Source organism: Poecile atricapillus, chromosome 1, assembly GCF_030490865.1.
Source record: "Poecile atricapillus isolate bPoeAtr1 chromosome 1, bPoeAtr1.hap1, whole genome shotgun sequence".
Lineage (NCBI taxonomy): Eukaryota > Metazoa > Chordata > Aves > Passeriformes > Paridae > Poecile > Poecile atricapillus.
This window is the reverse complement of record NC_081249.1, coordinates 31,017,371-31,042,819: the sequence shown is the minus strand read 5'-3', so window position 1 is coordinate 31,042,819 and position 25,449 is coordinate 31,017,371. Positions and strand designations below refer to the sequence as shown.

The window sequence follows — 25,449 nt, the reverse complement described above, 5'->3', positions numbered from 1 at the left end:
CCCAAGAAAAACGAAAGTACGCAATATCACGCAGCTCAGGGAAAGAGAACACTATGCAGCACTAGAACCTTTCAACTTGGCCGCTTACTGAAAGAAATAAATGCTGCTGCATGTGTGTCACAGTGCAGGGTCTTCTTCAAACACTCTAAGAAAACCCTCATCTCCAATTCTGAAGAAGCTGGACAAAGTTACACCAACAATATATAAGCATATATTAATTACTAATAACCAGAATACCACAAATGTACAACCCAAACACAGAGCTTTGATAATAATATTCTACCTATTTTGATGCAAGTTTTATAGATAGCCGAAGAAGTACCAAGCACTTTGAAATTTCTGTCTTGTCTTCCTATAAATTTTAGATCCTGCAGAAGTGTGTTCATGCCTAGTATTTACCTGGCAATATTATCACAGATTCCATGACCTCCATATTTTGCAGGCTCTACTGGCGCTCCAGCCTTTCTGACCATAATTTTAAGGGTTAATCGTTTACCCTTCATACCAGCAGCTTCAAGTCTACGCTGGATTTCTTCTGAGAGACTCAGAAGGAAAGCTTCTGCTTCCTTAGGCTGAAGGGGAAAAACAACATGTTTAGATAATTACTAGTTTTCAAATACTGAAGGTAAATCATTAAGGGCTAATACAATCCAGATAGTGTAAACTGAAAAGAGCAAGCTGACTCACAAGCAATTGTCTCATTTAACTTCAAGTGGTTTGTTTTCACTGTAGGTCACTTAATTTAGGTGAGATAGTAGATTCCTGTCCTAATGCTGAAAGAAGTCTCTAAAAAGTGTATTTAGAAACCCCAATACAGAATTGCAAGTCTAAGCACAAACCTAAAAGATGAAGAGTGTAAGACTTAAAATCTTTTTCACCATGAGGAAAGTCAAGCAGTGGAACATGTTGCTTAGGGAAGTTTGCAGTCTTCATTCCTAGAGATTTCCAATTCCAGACTGGATAAAGTGCTGAGTAACTGGCCTGATTTATTAGCTTTCCCTGCTTTGAGCAAAGGTCTGGACTACACAACACTGTCAGGTCTCTTCAAACTTCTTTTTTTCCCTACCAATTTTATAAATACTCAAGATCTCAAAAAGGTGCTGAGGTACTTTTTAACTACAATTTTGTTAATAACACTCCCCCCCCAAACAAAAAATATTTGTAAAATGTCTAATAAAAATGCTGTATGGGAACAGCTGGTGATAGTTTCAGGCACTGGCATCTTTGAATAATCACCATTTAAATGAAAGAGAATGCTAGGTGCTGACAAACCTACTGCAGTTCTCTTTTTCTGTACCAGACTTGTATAACGAATGCAGAATAGCCAGCTAATTTTGTGCAAGCTTCTTTTCAGTCCAATAGTTTTGCAGTCTCTCCTCCCATTTTATCGTTTGGTCTCCTACTTCTTCATTTTCCTCATTTCTATTTCGTGGCTAAGATGGTGCTCTAACAGATCAAAGTGTAAGTGAAAATAATCAGAATATGAAAAGATTCTTCTACAGCTGAAAGAAGTCACTGCAAAAAAGAAATAAGTTTAATTTACCTGTGTAAACCTTATTCCATAGTTGATTTCTGCTGAAACAGATTTTCTTTCCTTTTCTGTACGAACTGGTCGGTCATCCAAACCACGACAAAATCTGTAGAGCATTTGTCCTGTTTTTGGACCAAATTCTTTTTGTAGTTTTGACATTGAAGCACACTGCAGATCTCCACAGGTTTTAATTCCCAAAGAAGCCAGCTTAGATTCCATTGTCCTGCCAACTCCTAACAACAAAGCAATTAGTTCTGTTAACCTAATACAATTCAAAGGCAGTTAGGTTCTGATTACATAAAATTTTTATTTTTAAACTATATTAAGTCATATCACAGTAACAAATAAATATATCTAAAATAAATTCTGCTCCATAAAACAGGGTTGGAATGGAAACTTTTGCTGTCATCACCGGTGTATCTTTAATCTGTTTCTCGTATTTAGTTTAAGATGTCAGACCACAGCATTATTTTTGGGTAAAATATGAACGAATCCTGCTTGGAAATTGCCTGTTACAGATTACACCGCTCTGAATCCCCCCAACAACGCAGTCCAAAATGAGTGTCCAACATTGGACATAATATGTTTTCCTTTCATGTACAAGTGATAGAATCTAAATGAAAACCAACAAATATTTTGACCATTGTTACACTGCTTCCTAGGCAGAAAAATAATATTTCAGGTAAAAGTGATAGCGTACCTGTATCACTTGTGCTATGAATTACCAAGCACTGGAAATTGTAGGTATCCATGGCAACAGCACATATGTAAGTGTGATAAACTGAAGCATATTTCTAGGTTTTGGAGAGGTGGCCTGTTACTTCCAGGAAATATTAATCCTATGAGTTCACACTACCAAAGTCAGCAAAAATTAAAAAACTTAGATGATCAGACGCTATTCTTGATAATCTGTTTCTCTGTTGAGGTGGTATTATTAACACAAACACTGAAATGTTTTCACTGTGAATGTGCAAGTGAATTCTGAAAACTTTAAAATGCTAAAGTCAAAGCACAGTACTCTCTGAGTAATATTCTGGAGGAAAAATATCTCCTGTAAGTTAAATGCCAAAGAGAAATTACAGCCCTACTCTGCAGTAAACCGTGTTTGGCCACTAAGGGTTACATAATGAGAATTTCTGGCAAACCTGCACTTGTCTATGGATACTATTTCTACCACTCGTATATTTAAGTGTCTATGGCTGCTTGATTTTTACTGCTCTTCCCTCCTTTTTTAATCTTCAATAGATAAAGATAATATTTTTTTTATATTTAAGACTAAATATATGTGTATACATGCTGGCTGAGGTCAGATGATCACTAAAAGCATAAACGAGTGCTTACTCAGCATTTCTTGCACCATGCCTGTGTACATTATACTACATATACATACTGAGTAACATAATAGAGTTACATACCTGGAAATGCTTTATGTTATAAAGCTTTTAAATATTCTCCTGGAGCAATAAAAAAATAAAATAAAGCCTGTTTTTGTACAGGTGGATGCCATATGTCTTTACTGTATATCACATTTTCGATCATAAATATGGAATAGCAGCTAATCCAGTTTGATCTAGAAAGCAAATTTGTAGCTGAAACTGGTTTAGTATCAGGAGGCAAAATGCCCTCTCAAAGATAGGAATACCTGGAAGACTGGTAACAAGTTGCCCTCTGATAAAATCGTCCACTTCTTCAGGTTTTAAATGATACTGTCCATCTGGTTTTGCTTTACGAGTTGCCATTCTGGCCAGCAGAATATTGGAACCTGTAAAAACAACAAAATAAAGCATGTCTGTGGTAACTTCTGTCAATCCTCAGGTAGAATGCTGCAGTGTAACACTCAAGGGAAAAATGCACAAAGTACAGTCAAATTCTTTAACTTTTACCAAGAATTTAATGACATATATTCATATATATTTGCAGTGTCTACTTTTTAAATTACCAGCTAGCATTATTTGCTACAGCAGCAGTGAAACTGTAGTGCTAACTGTAATTGCAAAGTTAATAAGGGAAGAATTCTGCTTAGAGTAATGAATTTCAGCTTATCTCACAAGCAGATTTCACACACTTATATACACTCAGTACATTACTTGTACAAAGTGTACAAGGCTATGTACAGACACTTAAATCTAGTATTAATTAGGAACAAAAAGAAAGGAGAAAGGAATGAGCCAAGAAGAAATAAATCAAGGAAGTCTTTTCAGATGTGTGATTTAATATACAATACCTACTACAAATCACATAAATCTTTGCTCTCAATACCTTCTAAGAATCATGTCACCCTGTAAACTCTTACTGCTATCTTCATTAAGGAACAGAATCTGTACTCCTTTTTTTATTTACTGGAACAATACAGTAGCATTTCATAAAAAAGAATGCAAGAGTGGAATTTTAGCATAGTGTTCAGATAAAGGAGAAGTGATAGCTGGATGGGCCATTGACTTAAGAGCTGGACTTGATGATCCTTGTGGATCCCCTCCAACTCAGAATATCCTGTGATCTGTGCTATGGAAATTTTATACATTTTCGCTTAAAACTTTTCAGTTATGAATTTTTTTTTCATTTTTATTCACACTAATTTAATGTAAATGGCAACATATTCCACTAACACTTTGGAGTTCTAGCAAACTTACATAGCTTTGATACATTAACAAAAGAAGTGACTGTTTGTAAACAGAAATGAAGTAACTTACCCATCCCAACAGAAGCTGCACATTTAGTTTGGTCTTTGATTTCAGTGCGGATAGCATTTGCAAATTCATCAGGAGTCAGTCTGGTCTCTGTAAGGATTTCAGTGATATCTACTAGTGCTTCATCACAACTGACTGCTTCGATGTTATGCGTATAGCTATCAACACAAAGTAAAGGAGGTGAAACACCAGCAACAGCTCACCATCTGTTAAAACAAATATGTAGCAAATAAAGTCTTCCTTTTGTGGTGGCATTTCCCTGCCTATTTTGTATCACATATCACTTAGATATTAAAAATGCTAAAACAGCAAGTTACAGTAATATTACTAATGTAAGACTAATTTCAACATGCATCTTGATTTTAAAGGAACAGCTGTAGAAGGAGTTGAATATTTATTTTTCACTTAACAAATTTCCAGTTTTATTTCCAGTGCATTTTAAACCAGAAAGTAGTTTCTAATAGATGCTACTCTAATAAAACACTCTTAAATTACACAAAAAACATCTCTTGGAAGAATCTCCCCTCTAAGAATGGATCTGCTTCTCACTATGTAAATGAGTAAAAAATTTAAGTGACTCATTTGGAAGTCAGATGTTGACTGTTTACAGGATTTGGCTTCAGGATAAAAGAATGCTCAGACGCATGGTGCTCAGAGTAACAAAAATACCAAAAAGAAAGACCTCAAACAGGAACAGCTTCACTGAAGCTCAAGAGTGGGAGATGAAAATACAAAATGAATAACAGCATTCAGTAGTGGCAAAGAAAATATGTTTGATAACCTTACCATGAAGATGCAAACAAACAGCACATTACCTTGCTAGTATTTCATATACTGTCCGTGCAACTTCTTTGTATGCATCGAAATCATATGAAACTGCTTGAAGATCTGGACACAACTTTTTTGCTTGGCCAAAAAACATTCCATTCTTTATGCCAACTTGTCTACAATTAAATAATAAACACCAAGTAAACACATTGCAAACTTTTCCACAAATTAAGAGGGAGTACTTTCAATTTAATTGTTTGTCTTTTCCCTCAAAAATGCGAATAAGAATTTGGTCAACAGGCAGAAATTTAATAGGTTAAAAAATAACTGCAATTAGAGTATTTGAATTAGCTGTGCATTATTAAGCCATGGAGCATGAGAAATCTGCCTTTAGGAAAATGCTAAAGACAAAGATTCCAGAAAGCACATTTGCCATCTTCTGTTTCAAATTAAAAACACACAGGTACTGCAGTGATTAAGGTAGTGAGATCTTATATTCCAAGGTGCAAGCTAACATAATTAGGCTCCTGTTAATAAAGTTTTCCTGAGCTAGAAATAGAAGCCTGCCTATCCTAGCAAGCCCAAGAAAGCTTCCAATGAAGGAATAGTTTCTGGAGTATTATTTCCACCAGGGAAAACCCCTGTATTTCAAAAGCATATTTATAAAAATTGTTTCATATATTAAACCTTTGTAAGTTAGGTCATTGGAGATGATCTTTTGCAGAGAGCAAAGGCTCTGCAAAAATGGTTTTAATAGGCACACTTTCTATTTGAAATGAAACCTTCAGAATGTGTCATTAATTCTATAAAATACTACAACTTTGATACAAAGACATGATGATAACATGAAATCAACAGTATCACAGTGAAAGGCACAAAGTTTTTCTTCACAGGCTTTATTTCAAGTTATACGGAGGTTGGGTCGAGAGCTACTGAGCAGCATCTACCAAGCAGCAGCATCCACAGGGAAGAGCTTCTGTTAAATTCTAACAACCTATATAATTACAACTTTTGAACAGAAACATATTTTCTAATAACCACTCTATTTGGACATCTTATGCCTATTGGTATGGGATTTTCAAGCAAACTATTGGGTAACTTTTACCTACCTGGCTTCATAACTACAAGAAGCTATTTCAGCCATGGAGAGAACAGTGAGATCGAAGTCAGCTCCATTCACACGTGTGGAATCCGGATGCTCCCATACTGATGAGTCCAACTGATCAGGTATTCTAATTTCTGCTTAAAAAATAAAATTTGTCTATGTTATTTTTCCTAAGAGCTCAACAGAATAAATGCAAATAAAATAAAAATTACAGATTTTATTTTATACAATTTCTATACTGTTATCTTTTGATGAAGAGGTTGATTCATATCGTGGTCCAGAAAAAAACCCAGACCTCTTCCCCAGTAATGTCTCTCTAGATAGGTCTGTACATACTACTGAGAACAATATTAATAGAAAAATGGTGTTTCTATTTCCCCCAAAATTACTAGGCAGCATTGGTGACTACATACACCACACTGTAAAATAAGAATGATCTTAGCTTTACTGACCATAAAAATGATCAAACACACATGGCTAACTGTTACAACCACATCCTGCCAATAAATACAAGACACTAAAAATTATTTAACAACTGCTTAACTAAACATGAAGACATTTAGCTATGTTCCTTTTTACAAAATGCACCCTAGATACAGAACACTGAAACTTCTTATAGAACACAAATCCACTTCATATCATACTTAAAACTATTTTTCTAACAGTCCAGATACCACAAAGTGATTTTGAAGTGAAAATCAGATACCAATTAGTTTAAGTAAAAACAACTAGCTAGAAACTTGTATTTTTGTTAACCCTCTTATGGGGAGGTTAACTGAAAAAACTGTTTTTACTTACTAATAATTCTCTTATTAGGATATGACAATTTCTTTCAAATATCATCACAAACTCATCCTGGATCAAAATGATACAATTATAAATACTGCAACCTCAGACTTAAAATGAGACAGACCTTCCCTAATTCTGTAAAACTTTACTACTACATATTCTTATATAAATTTTAAAGGATCCTCCAGGCCCACTGGGTACTAAGTACTAGACAGAATTCCATGACACTGAATAATGGAAACAAGCAAAAGATTTTCTAGTTCTATTTGGGTTTTCACAGTATGTAGACCTTGAAATACTTGCTATACTCTAAATATGAATCAGCTTGAAAAAAATCACTAGATGCAAAAACTACTATGCCTGCCCAAACTCCCATCAGAATCAAAACAACAAGGTATCATATAGATAAAATGCTTCTATTTATTTAAAATGAAATCCACTACAGTTCTTTTCATTACCGTAGTCTCTTTAATATCATACACCTTTGTAATATAAATATATAAATGGGAGTTTACTGCAGAGTGCCACAATGCCTAATTATAATCCACAGTGCTAACAACTTACACACCAGCAATCTGACTGCAAAGAAACCTGGTGCTACGTGCACATATGAGTAGCTATCAAACCAGAGAAAGTGGTGTAATGAGTGAGTGGAGATACCAGGGGTAGAGCCTAACTCATGTGCTTTTACTCAGAATTTCTGCTAAATTTGTGGACTTTTCAATTTCTTAAATATTTTAATTTATGATGAGCTCAATAAGTTACCTAAGATGTCTGCAACTGAAAATTAGAGCAAAATTATGCCCCAAATAAAGATAAGAATGACAAGAACAACTTCTTTAGTCCATGCCTTCCTGTGCCCTGGCCTGAGATGATGCTGTCATCTTGTCTATCTTCACTGGATTCGTCGACTTTTTCCACATCGCAGCAGAGCAGATCCCCCCATGAGCTGATGGAGTCACTTCATGTGAAATTCAGGGCAATGCAGAACACATTGTCCTCAATGGAAGGCAAGGTAGAGAACCTCTCATCAAAAGCTGGGAAACTAGACAGGCACATGGTGAATGTGGAGCAACGGATGGAGAAATCAGAGGCCAGGACCCAAGTCTGTGAAAAAGAAATCGCTGAGAATAAATCTGTGACTAATATGATGGTTAAAATCTGCTGCTCTTTAGAATGAAAAGGGAGATTCTAGGGTTGAGGGAAAGGAAGTCTAGAAAACATTCACATCTTGGGCATCCTGGCCATGGAAGAGACCCCAAACTATGAATCATGATTAACATATGTTAATCTTTTATCTTTAGAACATGAATGTTAAAGATGGCATGTATGTAGAGAAGTAATTTCTATTATCTAGAAAGCCTATCTCCAATTTGGGGATTTAGGGTGAGAATAGTATCAAGTTTTTAAATCTAAAAGTTATGTATTTTTAGATGAATTAATACAAGAAAAAGAAAGTGTTTCATAAAAGACTGAAGATTCTATTGACACTAGAAATTTGTCTAGTAATGCAGATCAGAGTCAGGAACCAGTATCACTAAAGAAGTAATTAAAAAAAAAAAAAAAAGAAGTAGCTGAAGCAGCAGAATTCAGTATTTGGTCAAAAGTGATTCATAAGGATTTGGGGTTTTCTGTTGTTTTTGTTGTTTTTTTTTTTTTTTGTTACATTTTTGTTGGGGTTTTTTTTGAGGGGGTGAGGTGCTCTGTTTCTGCGGTTTTGGTTGGTTTGTAATTTGGAACCTTTTTCAAATAAGCAAGATCTGGAGAAGGCAGTATCAGAGAACAGCCTGGAAAGTATGAAGCACCAAAAACTGAAATGGGTTCCATGTTGAAGCATGGATGTGAAAATATGCTCCTGTTCTATGCTCCTCTCAACTATCTTTCTATTTTATTTATATAACATGTACCCATTGTGTTTGTTGTAACAGCCTAATTTACCATTCTGTTATTTTTGACATTTTAGAAAAAGCATTTTTGCATGTAATGCTTGTGCCTACTGCACTGTATTTCCCTTTGGCAAGGCACAATTAAACAAATGCTGTGAAGTGTGTCACTTTCTAAGATACTGTGATGTCTGAGAAGCCTAACCAGCAATTCCACCTTTACATCTAAGACAATAACTAACTGTAATTTTTTTACCCCAAAAGGAAGACAAACCATGTACTTATGAGAAAACGCAAGCAGAAACAACAGGTTGGTTTTTTTTAATTGGTAAAATGATTGTACATGGAGATAAAATAAACAGAGACTCAAAAATATTATGAACTGCAGCTAATTAAACAGAGACTATAAAAAGAGTGTTTGGAAAAAATCCTTTCACCAAAACAATAGGCTGCACAATCAGCCTAAGTATTAAGAAAGAAAGAGCTAGCTGCCTGCCTGCATGCAAGCCAGTTGAGACTGGATGTTGAAGTTAAAAGAAATGAATGTGTGATATGCAGAAAAAGCTGCCACAGTAAGAAACTAAGCTTGTTATACAGTGAGGTTGAAAGCTGCTGTACACTTAAGCAATAAATACAGCAGAAGAGATACTACTGAATTTGTGAATCAAAAGAACATGCTAAGTATTAGCTAAACTGTAATTCAATCATCTAGCTCTCCAAACCACTCAGTTGTATAACCCAGTTCAAGGCACTAAAAAAAGCTAGCAAGTCACTGTATAGACTGAACTACCATTTAATACTTCATATACAAGCTCTTCTACAGAAATTCCAACTCCATAAAGACCACAGCTTGTTTTTGTCTGGAGCATATTGAAAAGTCCTTAAAAGCTTAAGGGCCAGTGTGTTCCACAAACATACATTCTACCTGGTTTTGAAATGTTCTTAAACTACAGCAAAAACAACAAATGAAATGACATCAGTTCCAGTAATACCTTGCTTCTAAATGTCTTCAAAAACCCTCAACAACCTGCCAATTGCCAAAGTACTAATGTTTCATAAACAACCATGGAAGAACAATCTGTCTTTTGCCTCATCTTGTCTCACCAAAATAAAACACTGAGGTGTTAACTTGATAACAGTACTTAGTACCACACGTTTGGTAAAAACTGCATATACAAAAGGGCAAAGGAGAAACTCAACTTCCAAATCTAAATCGAACTTCAAATAGCAGCTACCCCTTGTATATGCACTTTTTACCAAGTTGGTGGTAAGAGCTACACTTCTAGATGATTACATGGACTGCTACTGGCCACTTAAGTTGCTAATCTTTAGCAATATACTTTCTAATACTAAATAAAGTTCAGACAGTATAATAAAACATATTAATAAAACTTCAGTTTATATTAGTATACTACTACTTGAGGACACAGAAAGTAACAAATTTCTAAATTACTGCAGGCAAGTATGGAATTCCCAAAATACAATAGACACCCTGGTTTTCAGGAAACAAAGTATTGAACAAACAGAATTCATGAAAATTGCACAAACTTTCCAGAGACCTAAAATGCTTTACAGACCACCCAAATTAACTGATTGTACACAGATATTCTACATATGCAACTCAAAAGCCAACTTCAAACAATTTTTCAGTTTCTCACTGGACATGTACTGTTGTTACTACTTCTATAATAAAAAAAAACCCTGTAGCAGACTTCTAAAATTTATTTTGCACCTTCTTCTCTATACTCGACTTTCTGAGAAAAAAGTGATCCTGGACAACCCGTATTTATTTTTAATTTTAAATAACTACTAAACATTCAATCTTATACTCAACTTCAAGAAAGTGAGTAAAACCTAAAATTAGTCTAAAATAATTTACCCATACTGAGCAAAGCTAACTAACAAGAAGCCACAGTGGCCTGCTGTTACTGAGGCCACAGAGCACCATGTTGTCCAAAGGTATTTCTCTTCTGAAATCCCACACATGAAAGAAATAAATTTATCCATGGTACACTTTATGAATAATTTTAAAGAAAAATCTTCTATAACAACAGTTAAAAACATACATACAGACAGACTTATCTGTACCTGCTTTGCCATTCAATAGCTTTTTCTGGTAATATTGCTGTTCAAGCTGGGGATTTGCACCAGGGCGCAGCAGTGCCTTTCCTGTACCTCTGTTACTAGTAACAGCTACTGGCTTTCCTGTGGAGAAAAAAATGCATATACTTACAGGTCAATACCTATAATAGCTTATATTTTAATAAGAGCACAATTAGGATAAGATCATAAGAATTTTTAATCTACTTTTTATAGTTTCTTTGAAGCTTAGATGCTCTCAAGGCATTCAAGAGGGAATAGCTATGAAAGAGCCTTGGAATTGTGACAACAAATCTGTCTTAATTGCAGTCACATGTAAAGAAGAAAAGTTTTTTCAAGAGTGAAAATACAGCCAATACTAGTTTGTCTTCAATAACAAATATAAATGGAAGCTGTAAAATTTCACCAGTGACTTAATGATTCATTAGTTTAAGATACAGCAAACACTGGACTGATTTTAAATACTTCAATATGTTTATTAGCTTAAGTAAATCAAAAAAATATACACATGCCAAAACACTTAGTTCCACTTAGCTTAACTGTGTGAACCAAAACTTTTAGTAAACTTTTGACTTTTCTGTAATATCAACACCTCCATGGTGCTTCCCAAGGAAGCTAATTTATGCACTGAAAGTTCTGGCAAAAAAGTCCTACATTCTTTATGTTCCAGTAATGGAATTTGAAACTTGGCAGGAAATCAAGTTTAAAAAACCAAACATAGCAGGAGAATCTTTGATACAGCTGCTCCTGCCTTTGGACAGAAGAGAGCAGTGGAACCACACATACAGCTTACTCTCTTCCCAAGGTCTGTGATAGATGGTGAGTGTGAGATGGTCACCACTGCAACAAGTCTTCAGACTTGTGCACCCCTGAAGTTCAGTGTTTGCACAGAACTAGGATCTCCACTTCTGAATGGTACACTTGTAGAAAACAAACCCACCAAAGTTTGCTAAGGTGCTCCACTAACTTTCCTATGTCTTAAGGATGATCACACAACTCAGACTTCTAAACACCAACTGAATTGTTCCTGAATCCTCCAGGTCTTATGATATCTCATGTGTAAGAGCTTAGAGAGAAAAGGAAAGGAGAAGCAAATTTCTTTTGAAAAATATGCATCAGGCAGAGACAGTTCTCAACCCTGACCTTTCCACCTTTCTAGTTAAACAAAGCTTCTTAAACTACTTCAGGAAGATTATAAGGTATCTCATTTTATTTCCTCTTTTTTTTTTTTAATAGACAGTGACAAACCCCACTTTTAGTGTAACTGAAATTCAATTTCTAATATGGTAATTAAAATCTGAGTAAGTTTATGTAGAATGTCACAGAGAATACTTACTACAGGTATTACTTCTCTCTTATTTTAGATACTGAAAGGAGATAGCAAGGAGAATTCCAGTTCTCTCTTCCACTTGCTTTTGGATTGTGAGAAAATAAACAAGAATATGAAAATTGCATGGCCTAACTAATGAGGATGCAAGAAAGAATATTTATACGCCAAATTAATGTTATAATTGTGCAAGTTTGGTTTTTTAAAGGCTTAACTGAGTAAACTGTAACACACAGACTTGAATACTGACCTTTGAGATCTGGTCTATTTCGGATAGCCACAGACACAAAGAAGCAATCCATATCCACGTGCATTATACAGCTCTGTGGCTTGGCTGAGCTCGCAACAGACACATTACCTAGTATGAAGATACACCAATAGAAAACTTGAACCCTAATTTATACACTTTGGTACTACTCACAGTAGTCATCAAGGTCTATTATCAAGTTTTTACCACTTCTAAACCATAAATATTTTTGTTTCCTCTCACCAAGAAGGTATCTACTCCAAGAAAGGCAAACATAAGCAGCAGACAAACAGCCTAAACAATGAATTAACTTAAGAGTTTCTATTTTTTATTTTCTTATAATTAACACTTTCTACCCTAACAAGTTCCCCGAATCCAAGGAGATTAAATGCATGTTGTTGGCACTGGATCTTAATTTCGTTATGTTAACACTGAATCAGGAAGAGAATTTTACTCCTTTATGTTCATCAATCAGAAGACTGCTTCAAAAGATAAAAATGTAAGTTTAGCTGCACTATGAGCTACCATTTTTCTTCATGAAACACACCACAATTAGTTTTGAAAGTCCCATGCAACTGGATTTTGTCATTGCTGTACTTAGACACGTGCAAACATTCAGCAAAAATGAGCAAGGTAACTCCTCACTGAAAAACGTACATGGCTAAAACACTAGAAATGCTTTCTACAAGTTCAAGTATGCATGTCTGTGTTGCTGACCTACCAAAGGTGGCAATATCTAACCAAAAAAATTAACTTGAACAATGCATAAAGTGTAACAGTGAAAAAATACTTCAATACATCAAGTGAACTGTTCCACTTAACATCCAAGTTAATTAATGAGTAATCAGAAAAATATCCTCTTGGTTTTAATCATTTACATTTTGAACTCATTCTTTGAAAAATAAAGGACTGTCTTATAATGGCTGTATTTACAAATCAAGCAACCAAGTTAAGGAGCTGCTACTTGTCAACTGAATCACAGGCATTAACTATTTGAATACTCTAGGCCAAATCAAAGCGAAAATAAAAATATATTAGCTTATACCACATTTTGATTTTAAAAAATACACATTAAGTAGTTCATAAGCTAACATGTTTGATAACTGGGGTGTCCTAACACAAACACAGAATCAGTAAATTTATTATCTAACAATTTTTTTGATGTGGCAATTTCTCAAGCATATTTTCATATGATTACAAGTGAATAATTTTACAGCACAGGAGTCAGAATCTCTTTAATGGTACAGAGCTAACCTTTTAATTTAATAAGACTGTAAACGAGAGATTCTAAAGAAGCAAAATATTTTATCTGTAACACTTTGACTCTGGTGAGTTCTACATTTTTTTCACTTTGGTCCTTGAGGCAATGACATAAAATATTTCTTTTCAAGCCAGGTTCAAAAGTCTCTTACGACACTACTACCCACTTTAACAGACCCACATCTATATAAAACTCTCACTAACAAAAAAAAATTTAGATTTTAACTCACGTCCAAATGTTACTCATCTTTTAAATGTTCATGCTGAACAGTAAGGATTTTTTTCTTCTCTTTTTTCCCCCTGCAGATTTTCACACAGCAACTACAGATTTGTGTATTTAGATATACATAGTATTTTTCTCCCTTATCAATCCATATATCTTGGTAAAGTCAGAAATACTATTTCTACAATGAAGAATTTAATATAGATCAGAGTATCACATTAAGTAACATTTTAAGTTAAAAAAACCCAAACAAAGCCAAAAGCAGCTGCATCCGTTAGTGTTCACTGCACCGAAGTCATCAAGTTTTTCCAGATAGTCTGACTATAATATGAATACTCAATACTAAACTATGTAGTCTCATTTGGACATTTAATGTATGGAGATATAAGGCATCTTCTTAATATAAACCTTCTTAAACAAGTATCTACCTGTGTCAGTTTTAAGTGCAGACCTGCCTGTTTTCCATTTTTTAATTTTTTCCCTTCCTGGAAAGACACCGCTGTTTTTTCTCTGCAGGCTGTTGACAAACTCTGTCAATTCACACTTCCACGTTGATATATGATGCAGTCTTGAACGTGAGTAAAAGTCAGAAATAAAACTACAATCTGAAGGTTTGGACACAGGTAAGGAAGCTGCCTTGCTAGGAGCAGGTATAGAAGTGCTTTTTGTGCTTGAAGGCCCCTGAACAGTTGAGTGGTGAGCACCATTTATTTTAGCATTACTGTGCAAAAATGAAGATGAGGATGAGTTACTCATAGTTCTGTGTGGATTCCACGAAAAGTCTGTATTTTTGTTGCTTTGCTGCAACTGCTGCATTGTGCAGTCTCTAAAGTCAACCATGCCTTTTTCAGTCTTCCCCTCCTCCTGCACAGGGCCTGGAGACAACCTGCTCGCGACAGCGTTGCCGGAGGCCACCAAGCAATCCTGTGTCTTTAAGGCACTGGTGTAAGTGTGTGTGTGTCCATTAAAAAGAGCAGTGCTGTCTTTGTGAGATTGAATCCCGTTTTGTTTCCGTATGGGAAGAATCTCCTCCAGCTCTGTAAATCCAAAATCGTCACTTTCTTCTTCCTCTTCTTCATTCCAGCTGCTTATCCCATTGGGTGTGACTTCATTTTCCATTTCATACTTTTTAATATGATTTCTGAAACAGATACAATAATTAAATACTGTATCTTTTATAAATAAAGGAACATTTATATGTAAGTTCAAGCTTTTTTTTTCCTGATTGTTCTCAATATATACTTCAGTTACATTCCAAGACAATTACCTCAAATTCTGAGCCACATCCTCTCAACAGCACAAAACGTAGCACCATACCAAAGATTTTACAGATTTCATGTATTATTAACTAGGAGTTCACATGAGTGACCATGCTCACACTAGAAAAGCTATTTCCAAGGCCTTTAATCCAGCAGGCAGTCTCCAACTGAATTACAATAATTATTTATTTGTTAACAGAGCTGCACTGCCATGCACAGCATGAATATTGCAGGACTAAGCAAACCATCAGAAGGAGTTGTCCTTTTATCAAGAGATGTGATTTTTCTTAACTAGTTATAAACAAACAAAAAGGAAAGAAAAAGTATACACAGAGAACAATTTTTTAGAAAATTATTTTAGATTGTTAGATTTATTTAATTTTTTCTTAATGAAAAAATCTGTTCAAGCCCTAAAAATTAAATATGTATTTAGCTTTGATAAAAACCACAAACAAATTTTCAGCTTTTAAGCATATAAACCGAAGTAATTTGCCACTAGCACAAAGAGAAAGCTTTCATTCAAAAAATTAACTCTGGAAATGGAAACCAAAGTCTTCAAGAGTTCTACACACTCTTGATCTGCTGGAAATAAACCTAACAAATCCAACAACCATCACTCCCAACTCCCAAAGCTAGCAATTTAAGTACACAAAAAGATGGGAAAAAATTAGCTATTCAGTATGCTACTGAAACCAGAAAGCCAATTAAGCATGACAACAATTTGGCTAAGATTATCAAAACATAAATTACAGTAAACATAGTCTTTTAGAAGAGTTTTGTGGTTGAAAATGGTATATTCAAGTATACATACTTAGTGGATAGGGAGGCTTTTAAAGTCATGTTTTTCAAACTACACTGATATTTTGGGAAGTCTGAATATTCATCTAATTTAAAAAATCATTAACAATGCAATAGTAAGACGTGATGGTGATTCTACCACTCGTTTAAAATATGGGTATGAAATACTGCTTAAGATACTAATTTTGTGAGACTGGTTTTATTTTTCTAACTGTAGACAAATTCTACTCGTGGTAAAATTTCCTTAGCATTATGCATGACTGGATTCCAAAAAAATCAGCAGACTGTGGAAGAAGTCAGAACACCAGTACCAAACAGAAAGTATAGTATCTTGCACAGTATCCTTGGCCCTGTTTGAGCAGCAGTGTTGAACCACATGGCATCCAGATATCTTTTCCAGCCTAAAAAAAATATCTATAATGTTATTATTCCTGCCTAAAATGAACATATGTGTATTTCTGAAAAAGATGCAGGAATCTTCCTATTAAAAAAAAAAATCGAAAGAAGAGTTCAAGTGCTACGTTTCTTTCCAAATTCCAATTCCTCTGCTAGTTAAAAAGTTTCACTGATGCTTTCTCTTCAAGTCTCCTCTCAAGGTCTCTTAGGATACTTTTTCTAATCCATCTCTCTCAAGCATGATTTAAACTTTGGTGTTAGCACACCTAATGTATATGACCTGTGACTTCCTTTTTTTTTAAGAGGCTAAAAAAGAGATTAACAACTAGTATGCATTTATATTCATTCCTAAGCACCTTTAGCAAAAGTAGTCACCAGCTTTTATTTTTGAAACAAAGACCCACTTTTCAGTGTCACCCATCAGAATACTTTAATGCATGCCTGTTGCTGCCATACAGATATATTAATTCCTAGGACTCCAAGGTCATACTATCAAGCAAACTGTGGTCCAAAGACTAGAGATAAGGCTTGGAGTCAAAGTAAAACAGTTCTTTCCTCAACTATTTATACAGCTGTACCTTACTTTTAAATTTCAGCACCCCACAGCTTGCCTCGTACAAAGCTGAAATGAGCTTTAAAAATGCTATTTACAAATGCAAACTCATTATGGGTGAATGATGAGCATCTGCATTACAAAATCAGAAACACTTACACCCTGTTGAGATCTTTAGCTATATTGCTTGGACCTGGCAGAGCATCTTCAGGTTTGCATATGCTGTTAAAGTTGAGACCTTTCTGAACACTTGACTGCTTGGTGTAAAGCTGATATGGAACATGCGAAAGGAGGCGTCCAGCTTTAATGCTGTAAAAAAAAAATAAAAAAGGAAGAACAGGTTACTGCTTATGAAATTTTTAAAAAATCCCAACCTTCTATGCTAAACCCTCCCCCTGTTACATCTACTTAAAGTGCCTTCCACAACCCCTTTCTCATCCTTAGCTGGATTGAACTGAAAAGTAATTTGTGATGGGGTGACTAGTACAACAAAAGGTATTTGCAAACATGTGTTGGTCAGTTGCCTACATCCATTTCTCTTTCCAACTGGCACCCACAAACCCCAAATATTTAATTCAAACAAAATAATCAAAAAAACTCTTGGTTAGTGGTCCAGGTTATTCTACCTGGCAATGCTGACAGAGCTCTTTAGCATGGAACAAACTAGGGCAGAATTTGAATGAGGTCAGCTAGGATGTGGTTCACTGTTAAAAAATAGCTACTTTTTCCATTCCACAAGGTTAATTACCCGTTCTTGTAAAAAAATTCACTGAGGTAAGCTAAACAGAAGAATAATTTCCAAACAAACCCTTCATAAATATCTACAAAAATCATTCCAGTTATTTCTCGTGTTCCAGTGTATCTCCCTCTTCTTTTCCTTCTTCCATTGAAACTGCAATTATACTTGAGTAACTGCTAAATTCCTTAGGGGAGCCACACACTTGGAAGTGAAATTGTCTCAAAAATACACCACAGGATGATTTAATCTCTTCACCCCAGCACCTGTTGCTGGCAGCAGAGATAACAGCTTTCCAAGTTTGCACTTCACCTCTTCTTTGTATACCATTCTTCATATTGAATACAGGCTCAGAGATGCTGGGACTTCTTCCAGCAGAGGAACCTCTCCCATATCAAAGCAGTATTTAGTTTTGAAGATAGAACTGGAGTCAGATTTTAAAGGTAATTTAGCTCAGTGTTTTTCTGTTTTTCAGACCTGAATGCTTTCTCTTGCTCTAATCTCTACTACTGTCAAGGGAGGTGGACAGTAGAACAAAAGCCCTTGTGAGCTTTCTGGCTGCAATTAGAGATAATATACTAGGAGATCACGTTTCCCAATTAGATAAATCAAAACTAGTTAAGCATATACATATACCTGGTAAGGTTTTATGGAAAAGGGATAGTAAAACAGCCCAAAAAATACAGCAATTAAATACTGTTTGATACATGAATATATATCATCAAGGAACATAATTTGAATTAAACATTACCAAACAGAGTTAAAAATACACCTGAGAGAGTTCCAAAGCCTTCCTGTACACAAAGTAGTAATGCAGCAACTGAGTTTTTACAATGCCTGATTTGACTGTTTCTCAAAAGACTGTGTGAATGTAGGTGCAGAAACACCTTGTTATTATTTCAGAGTAATTGCTACAATTTCAGGATGATTAAAGAAACCCACATTTATTTAAGAACTTGTTCATGACATCAAGGTTTTACGTACTGGAGTAGCTGCATTTACTAGATCAACAAACAGGTTTTTTTTCCAAACGGCATTAAGATGCAGCAATAGGAATCCCAGTTTAGATGCATCATTCAACATCTTTACCTATGTCACCTTCCCTGTGTCACAGAATTCATAATCACTAAAAAAAGTTAGGTTGGAAAGGACCTCTGGAGATCTCTAGTCCTAACACTGATCCAAGCTTATCTTTAAAGTTGTATCAGGTTTCCCAGGACTAAAAGCCCACCCAAATTTTGACTAATTCCAAAGGCAGAAGTTCCACAATCTCTCTAGGCACCTGTTGCACTGCTCACTCTCTTAACTGTGAAAAATCTTTTTCTTACACTTGAACCTTCCCTTACTGCAACTTGTGACTATTGCCTCGTCGTCTTGCTGTACATCTTGAAGAAAAACCTGGCTGCACACCCTCTGTAACCTCCACACAGGTAATGAAAGACAACAATCAGACCACATCCTAGTCTTCTCTCCAAGCAGAACAGAACCAGCTTCCTCGGTCTCTTATGCATCACATGCTCATACTGGCATGGTACTCCTCTGAACTGAACACTACAACTGTCAGTACTAAAAATCTCAAAATCTGACACACAGGTCTAGATTTAACTTCAGAAGTGTTGAACAAATTGGAAGAATAACTTTCTTTGATCTGGACTGTGGTTTTGCAAATAAAACAAGTATGCTGTTAGCCTTTATCTCTACAAGGGCACAACTGCTGCTTCATGGTTATCTTTTAGGATAAGATTTGAGGGTCCTGGTGGATTACAAGGGTGTGTCTCAGCCCTGTCTGGCTGCACAGAACTAATTCTGTCTTGTGTTCAGGACTCTGCATTTTGCTTTGTTGAATTTCATCAAGTTTCTGCCATCCTATTCCTACGGTCTGCTGATGCTCTCCAAAGGGCAGCCCTGCTCTCCAGTAGATCAACTGTTGCCTTTTAAATCATCCACAAACTTACTGAAGCTACTTTCCACTGTATCACCAATGCCCATGTTGTTAGTGAAGACACTGAACTGCATCTGCCCTAGAATGAACCCTTCAGAAATGCCCCATGTGGCTATTTGCTAGTTTGAACTGCTGATCACTATGGTGACCAAGCAAGCTGGGCCAGCACCTGCATCCCTAGGCCAGCAGCCCACTATCTAATTCATATCTCCCCAATTTGTCTTCAAAAATGCAATGGGACTGTGTCAAAAGTGCTACTGTAGTCATAGCAAATGATATCTACTCCTCTCTTCTGCATGTGAAATCCTCATCAGAAAACTAGGTGTCATACCAGAATAATATTTTTTAAAAGTTATTTTAAACTATTTTCTTCATATTTGTCTTAGATTAACACACTTCTTTAGGAAAAATATTCAAATATATCAAAATAAGGAATCCACAAATAGTGGTACCTCATGTTAGTTATCCTCAGTCTCTGAAAAGTGATTATAAATGTCAAAGAATGTTCAAAGAATATTCAAATTTGAAAGTCAAGCTCTCAGATCACCTGAATTTGGCTTTCACTACACAACAATCTTTCCACACTACAAAATGGTGTAGTTTATTTTTCAAATAAAGGAATATTGACTTAGGAAGAAGGCTTGCCTGTAATCCTTCTCCTCTCTTGCAAATGCAGAGAGGTACACAATAAGGGACATGCAGAAAGAATGATTCTGTCACTACAGCAACCACACTATTACTCTGCAACACTAGATTTTGCGGCTACTGTTACAGGAGATCCCTGTGGGATGCTAATTAAACCAAAATTCTAGCGCTACTTCCATTAACAACAGGTTTATAAGAGTTTGACTTTAGACCATAGTTCAGAATATGTAAAGCTTTTAATGAAGCAATAAAGTTCTACATATGCCTTCCTATCCTTGTGCAATTAACTCTGCAGAATCTTACAGTTTCCACGGTATGTTCCAAATTATGAATATTTTTGGTGTTTTACCTTAATGTCCTTTAGGTGGCTCTCAAAAAAAATTAAATTAAATAATAGCCATTATAATGGTGCTATGTTACATTCATTAATCTTTGGAAAGCAGACAGATGCTATAGTGATAAGCACCAATAAAAGAAAGGAATTAATTATTCATTTCATTACCAGCAAAGAATTCAAGTCACATGCAATGAGTAAGGAACAAGAGACAAAAAAAAAAAGCCAAGTCACTATTAGCAGTCTGCAACCTGAACTCAATCTTTTCTGTGCAGACAATGGGCAGGTGCCATAGTGAAAAAAGATGGCATGTGAACATGTAATTAAGGACTAAATCATAATATATGCACATAAGAAACAAATCAAAGCTTCTTCATTTTGCAACCTTGGGTGATAAGATCAAAGATCTATCAACACTATTTTACCAGTAGTTTTTGACAGCAACATTTTAGGGTAGATTCTTAACCAAACTGAAAAAATTGCAAACCCATCATATTGCCTACAAGAGAACTGCAGAGGGGCTTTTTACAAGGCAAGGGGGAATAGCTTGAAGCTGACAGAGGGTAGGTTTTGATCAGGTATTAGAAAGAAAGTCTTTACTGTGAGGATGCTGAGGCACTGGAACAGATTGCTCAGAGAAGCTGAGTGGATGAGTGGAGTGAATGGATGAGGTTTTGAGCAACCTCATCCAAGGTCTAGTGGAAGGTGACCTAGTCCATGGCAAGGAGGTTGGAACTAGATGATCTTTAGAGTCCCTTCCAACTCGATGAAACTGGGAACTCTACATCTACTACACTGATTTTCACCAACTGATGTACTAAGAACATAATTTGGTATTCCATATACAGAAGATTATTTAATCACTGAGTACCCTTTAATATTGTTAAGAAGGGGGAAAAAAGAGAGGTGGATGTGAAATCAGCTTCTACTCTAGATTCTGATATGAACCCTGTTCTGTTGAGACAGTGAATTCCCCCATTTCCTTGTGTTCAAACTCATGTATCTGTCTATTCTTGGTTCTTCTTATTCTGACTTATTCTACAGTATAACCTTCCAGAACCAGGATGCAGAACCTGAACACAAGACGCCAGAATAAAAATTTTAGGAGATTTCACATATTAGGTTCTATCAAGTCTCTACTGAACATATACAAATTGGTCTTTCCAAACTGGTCAAAATCTCTAATGACACCAATAAAAACCAGTAACATCTTCCAAACAAAACCACACCTGCCATCAGTTTTCCAAGTCCTTAAAGACAGGGGTGAGGGAGTAAAATTGTTGGAAAAAACCCCCAACTACCTGAAGTCTCTTTCAAACTGAGTAACTTAAAATGTCTAACTAAAGTTTAAAAATTGACCATAATACAAAGGACTGAAAATGAGCAAACTGCAAATAAGATTTCACACATGCATTGTAGAACAGTTCCTTGCCTGTTGCTGGTGATCTAGGAAAGAGGCTACTTAAGAATGGCATAACACTGGCAGAATAATTTCTAGAACATATTCCTGTCTGTTCTATTTCCTGTGGGTTCCTCAGATGAAAGAAGTGAGATGCAAACCACATTAACTGCTCTGAGCTTGGCTATTGTCTTTATCAACAACAACTTCAGTGACTGCTATATATTCCAGTGCATGGAGAAACCAAAGAACATAAATTCTATGTAAATAAAATGTGGCCTTGTTTTTTTCTTTAGTTTTTATTATTTACTTACAAAGTCACAAAACAATAAATGTTTGGATGGATTAGTTCCAATTTTATGAGAACACTTTTCAATTGGCATCCTTCTTTATATACAGATTATATGAAATTTATGGAATACACAAGACAAGAGATTTAAAACAATCACATAGTAGTTCTTTAACATCCTGAGATCAAATCTGGTCAACTGGTTAGACACTAAATAGAAAAAACAGGATAATGTTCAGTTTCAGTCAAGTGACATGCTTGAGACTTTCTGAATGTTCTTGCTGAAGCTTCTTAAGGAACAATCCCTAAGAAGCAAATCTTCAATGATTACACTGGTATCTCTATATATAGTATATATATAGTATAGTGGTTTTTCTACTCAGCTGTTCTACTAATTATTTATTTTAAGCTAAACCACAATCTCAAAATGCAATCTTTAATTTTTTTTTCCTCCCCAGATTTTTCTGTTTTGTTTTTTTTTTTTTTTTTTTTCCCAAAAGGGGACATCTCCAAATGCAGTAGACCTGAACTTACCTTTCCACAATCCACTCTGGCCGAACTACTTTTTCTCCTTTCAATTCTTTTATTTTGGCATTTGGAAGATTGGTGGCAATAATGTGAGTTGTTTTTGATCTGGAATAGTATACATGGTATTGGCCTCCGTGTAACATCATCAGCCGTCTTAATTCATCAGCTGAGGGATCTACAAAAATTAAAACCAGAAATATTCCTGTTTAGTGTCAGCAAATACAGTGAGAAAAATAACTTTAATTGATAAATATGCCATGGTCAGAAAGAGCGCAAACCGTAGTTTTACTCCGGGAAAAAACTTAAAAGCTCTTCAAAGAAGAAATCAGAAGAACATTTTGCAGGAAATGCAGAAAAGTGTGTTTTTGAAAACACTAATTCAAAATGCAAACATTCTACTTGCTATAGAGAAGCTTCCCACAATATGTATGGCAGAAGGCAGGAAAAAATACTCAAGCAGATGTAAAGTATATAAAAAAATGCTTTACACCAATATAATACAAAATTAGATTTCTTTTCACCAGAGTTCAGGAGAATAGTTTATACCCAGAAGCAACAGAAAATAATTAATCTCAAAAGGGTTTAGCAACAGCACAGAACTCCTACTATGTAATTTGTGATGTACTGAAGCAGTTAACTCACTCCTTCCTTACCAGGTTATTCTTGAGTTGTTATAGGGAACAAAGAATACCTTAAAAATCAACAACCGTTCTGATCTCCTCAATTATTTTAAAAAGATTACTTATTTTGCAAGCAGAGGTGGGAAAAAAGAAGAAAAAAGTGTTAGCTTCGGAAAATGTTTACAGTGGTGTCACACAGGCACCAGAAGATTTAGGTCAACGCAGTGCCTGAATAGTGAATCTAGCACAAGATATTAAAAAAAAAAGAAAAAAAAGAAAAAAAAGAAAAAAGGTTGAACAATACAACAACAAGGAAAATTTTTTTAAAGGATACAGTTACAATTCCTTTCTGTTAGCTCTCAAAATATGTCTTACACTTCATTATTCCTGTAACTTTTAACTAAAAACAGCACACACTTTCTACAAGTGTTACCTTTCCTACTCCAGCCTTTTAGACAACCATCTTCTAGAGCTCTTTTTAGGGACCAGCTGCTTGAAGAATACACAAATGCTGGATTTTCACTAAAGAAACTGCCTGCATTAAACAACCAGTCCAGATGTACTAATAGTTTAACATATCCACCTTAACCTTTTTCAGTGTATTTGAGCCCTGTGCTTAAACCAGCACTAATCTATCTCACTGAAGCTCTATGCATCAGTTACATAATAATCACAACATTCCTGGCAGAGATCCCTGAAAAAGGTTTCTAGGGATTTTCCAAAAGGTTATTAAGCTGCTTTACAGAAGTAAGGAGAAGTATGAACATAAGTATGGTAGATTAAAAACCTTACTCCAGCTAACGTGCACTATCAGTCCATCACAGATGCTCCTTACAATACATAAATATCTTACCTCTTCTCTTGTTCCTCCTTCCACTACCAGTAGGTTCTGTCTCACACATTATGCTACTCTGAGCAAGAAAACGTTGATATATTCTCCCAAATGTAAATTTAAGGCATACAATCTAACCATTACTAATTTGAAAAATTAAAAATTTAGTAGGTGTAGGAGGATGAAGGAAGTTAAAAGATTTCCTTTCAAAGAATAAGACCACAGAAACATGGAAAGATCAACTCCTATTTCTACAAGTTATGTAAATGATATAGTAAAGCAATATTTATATTCAAAATGAAAATCTGATTTTTTTTATTGAAAACCTTAATCATGAAAAACAACAGAATACACAAAACATATACAGTAATTGTCATGTATTTACTTAGCTGCAAATTCATGTGTTTTACAGTTACCTCTATTCAGGATGTTAAACGTGAGAACAACACAATACAGATCCTTAAAAAAAATAAAGGTTCACCTGTTAAGCCATTGACGTAGATGGCGACTCCGCTAAAGATACTTGATGAATTTCCATCCCTCTGTTGTTGTATGGCTGATTCTGACCGGAACTGATCCTCCAATTTCTTAACTTTTGCTGACATGTACCCACCCTAGTTTTTAAATTAAAACAAAACACAATTCATGATGGCAGTCTTATTTCCTAATGTTTACAAACAGAAACTGGTCAATTATAAGACTGGAAAGGTAAGCAACGAAAGACATTCTTTTTTCAAATGAAAAATAGCAAATGCTCTACCATAAACTTGTATCTACAAGATAACTGCATCTTGTTACCAACATGGCAGGATTTATTTCATACTCCCTAATCTTTTCCTTATAGGAAAATACTCTGTATATATAAAAATTCTTATAGAATAAAAAGAAAGAAGCAGAAAAAATGGGATGCAAATTTGGGTGCTAATTTGGTGGCTCATTGCCTAGCAAAACAATCTGGTTCCATGTATTTTCAGTTCTTAAATATACACAAGACAGTAATATTCTAAACATTTATGTAAATTAGGTACCTCAGTTATTGTTTGTCCAAATACAGAATGTGGTGAAGACAACCATGAATAGTTTTCAAATTACTTAGTTTATTTTTCAAATGGTGATTTAAAGCAATTCAAGGGTCTGCACTTATTAATAATGAAATTTAGTGATTATTGTCAACACAGACTGCAAAACCTGGTAATTA

At 35.2% G+C, this 25,449-nt stretch overlaps 1 protein-coding gene across 5 annotated transcripts in view; it reads right to left on the bottom strand.

Moving 5' to 3' along the window:
* Positions 1-25,449, bottom strand: part of REV1 (REV1 DNA directed polymerase) — a 57,714-nt gene that overhangs the window by 16,157 nt on the left and 16,108 nt on the right. Inside the window, exons 3-14 of one of the 5 annotated variants that reach the window (XM_058840785.1) lie at positions 24,733-24,865; positions 22,806-22,974; positions 17,086-17,235; positions 14,349-15,061; positions 12,441-12,548; positions 10,852-10,968; positions 6,096-6,228; positions 5,034-5,162; positions 4,222-4,376; positions 3,174-3,293; positions 1,544-1,764; positions 400-572 (exon numbers count right to left, since the gene is read on the bottom strand). In XM_058840785.1, the coding sequence (XP_058696768.1) occupies positions 400-572; positions 1,544-1,764; positions 3,174-3,293; positions 4,222-4,376; positions 5,034-5,162; positions 6,096-6,228; positions 10,852-10,968; positions 12,441-12,548; positions 14,349-15,061; positions 17,086-17,235; positions 22,806-22,974; positions 24,733-24,865 (2,321 nt within the window). Of the gene's footprint in view, positions 1-399; positions 573-1,543; positions 1,765-3,173; positions 3,294-4,221; positions 4,377-5,033; positions 5,163-6,095; positions 6,229-7,645; positions 7,966-10,851; positions 10,969-12,440; positions 12,549-14,348; positions 15,062-17,085; positions 17,236-22,805; positions 22,975-24,732; positions 24,866-25,449 lie in introns of those variants that run through there. The other 4 variants (XM_058840794.1, XM_058840822.1, XM_058840813.1 and 1 more) reach the window with 4 other exon arrangements.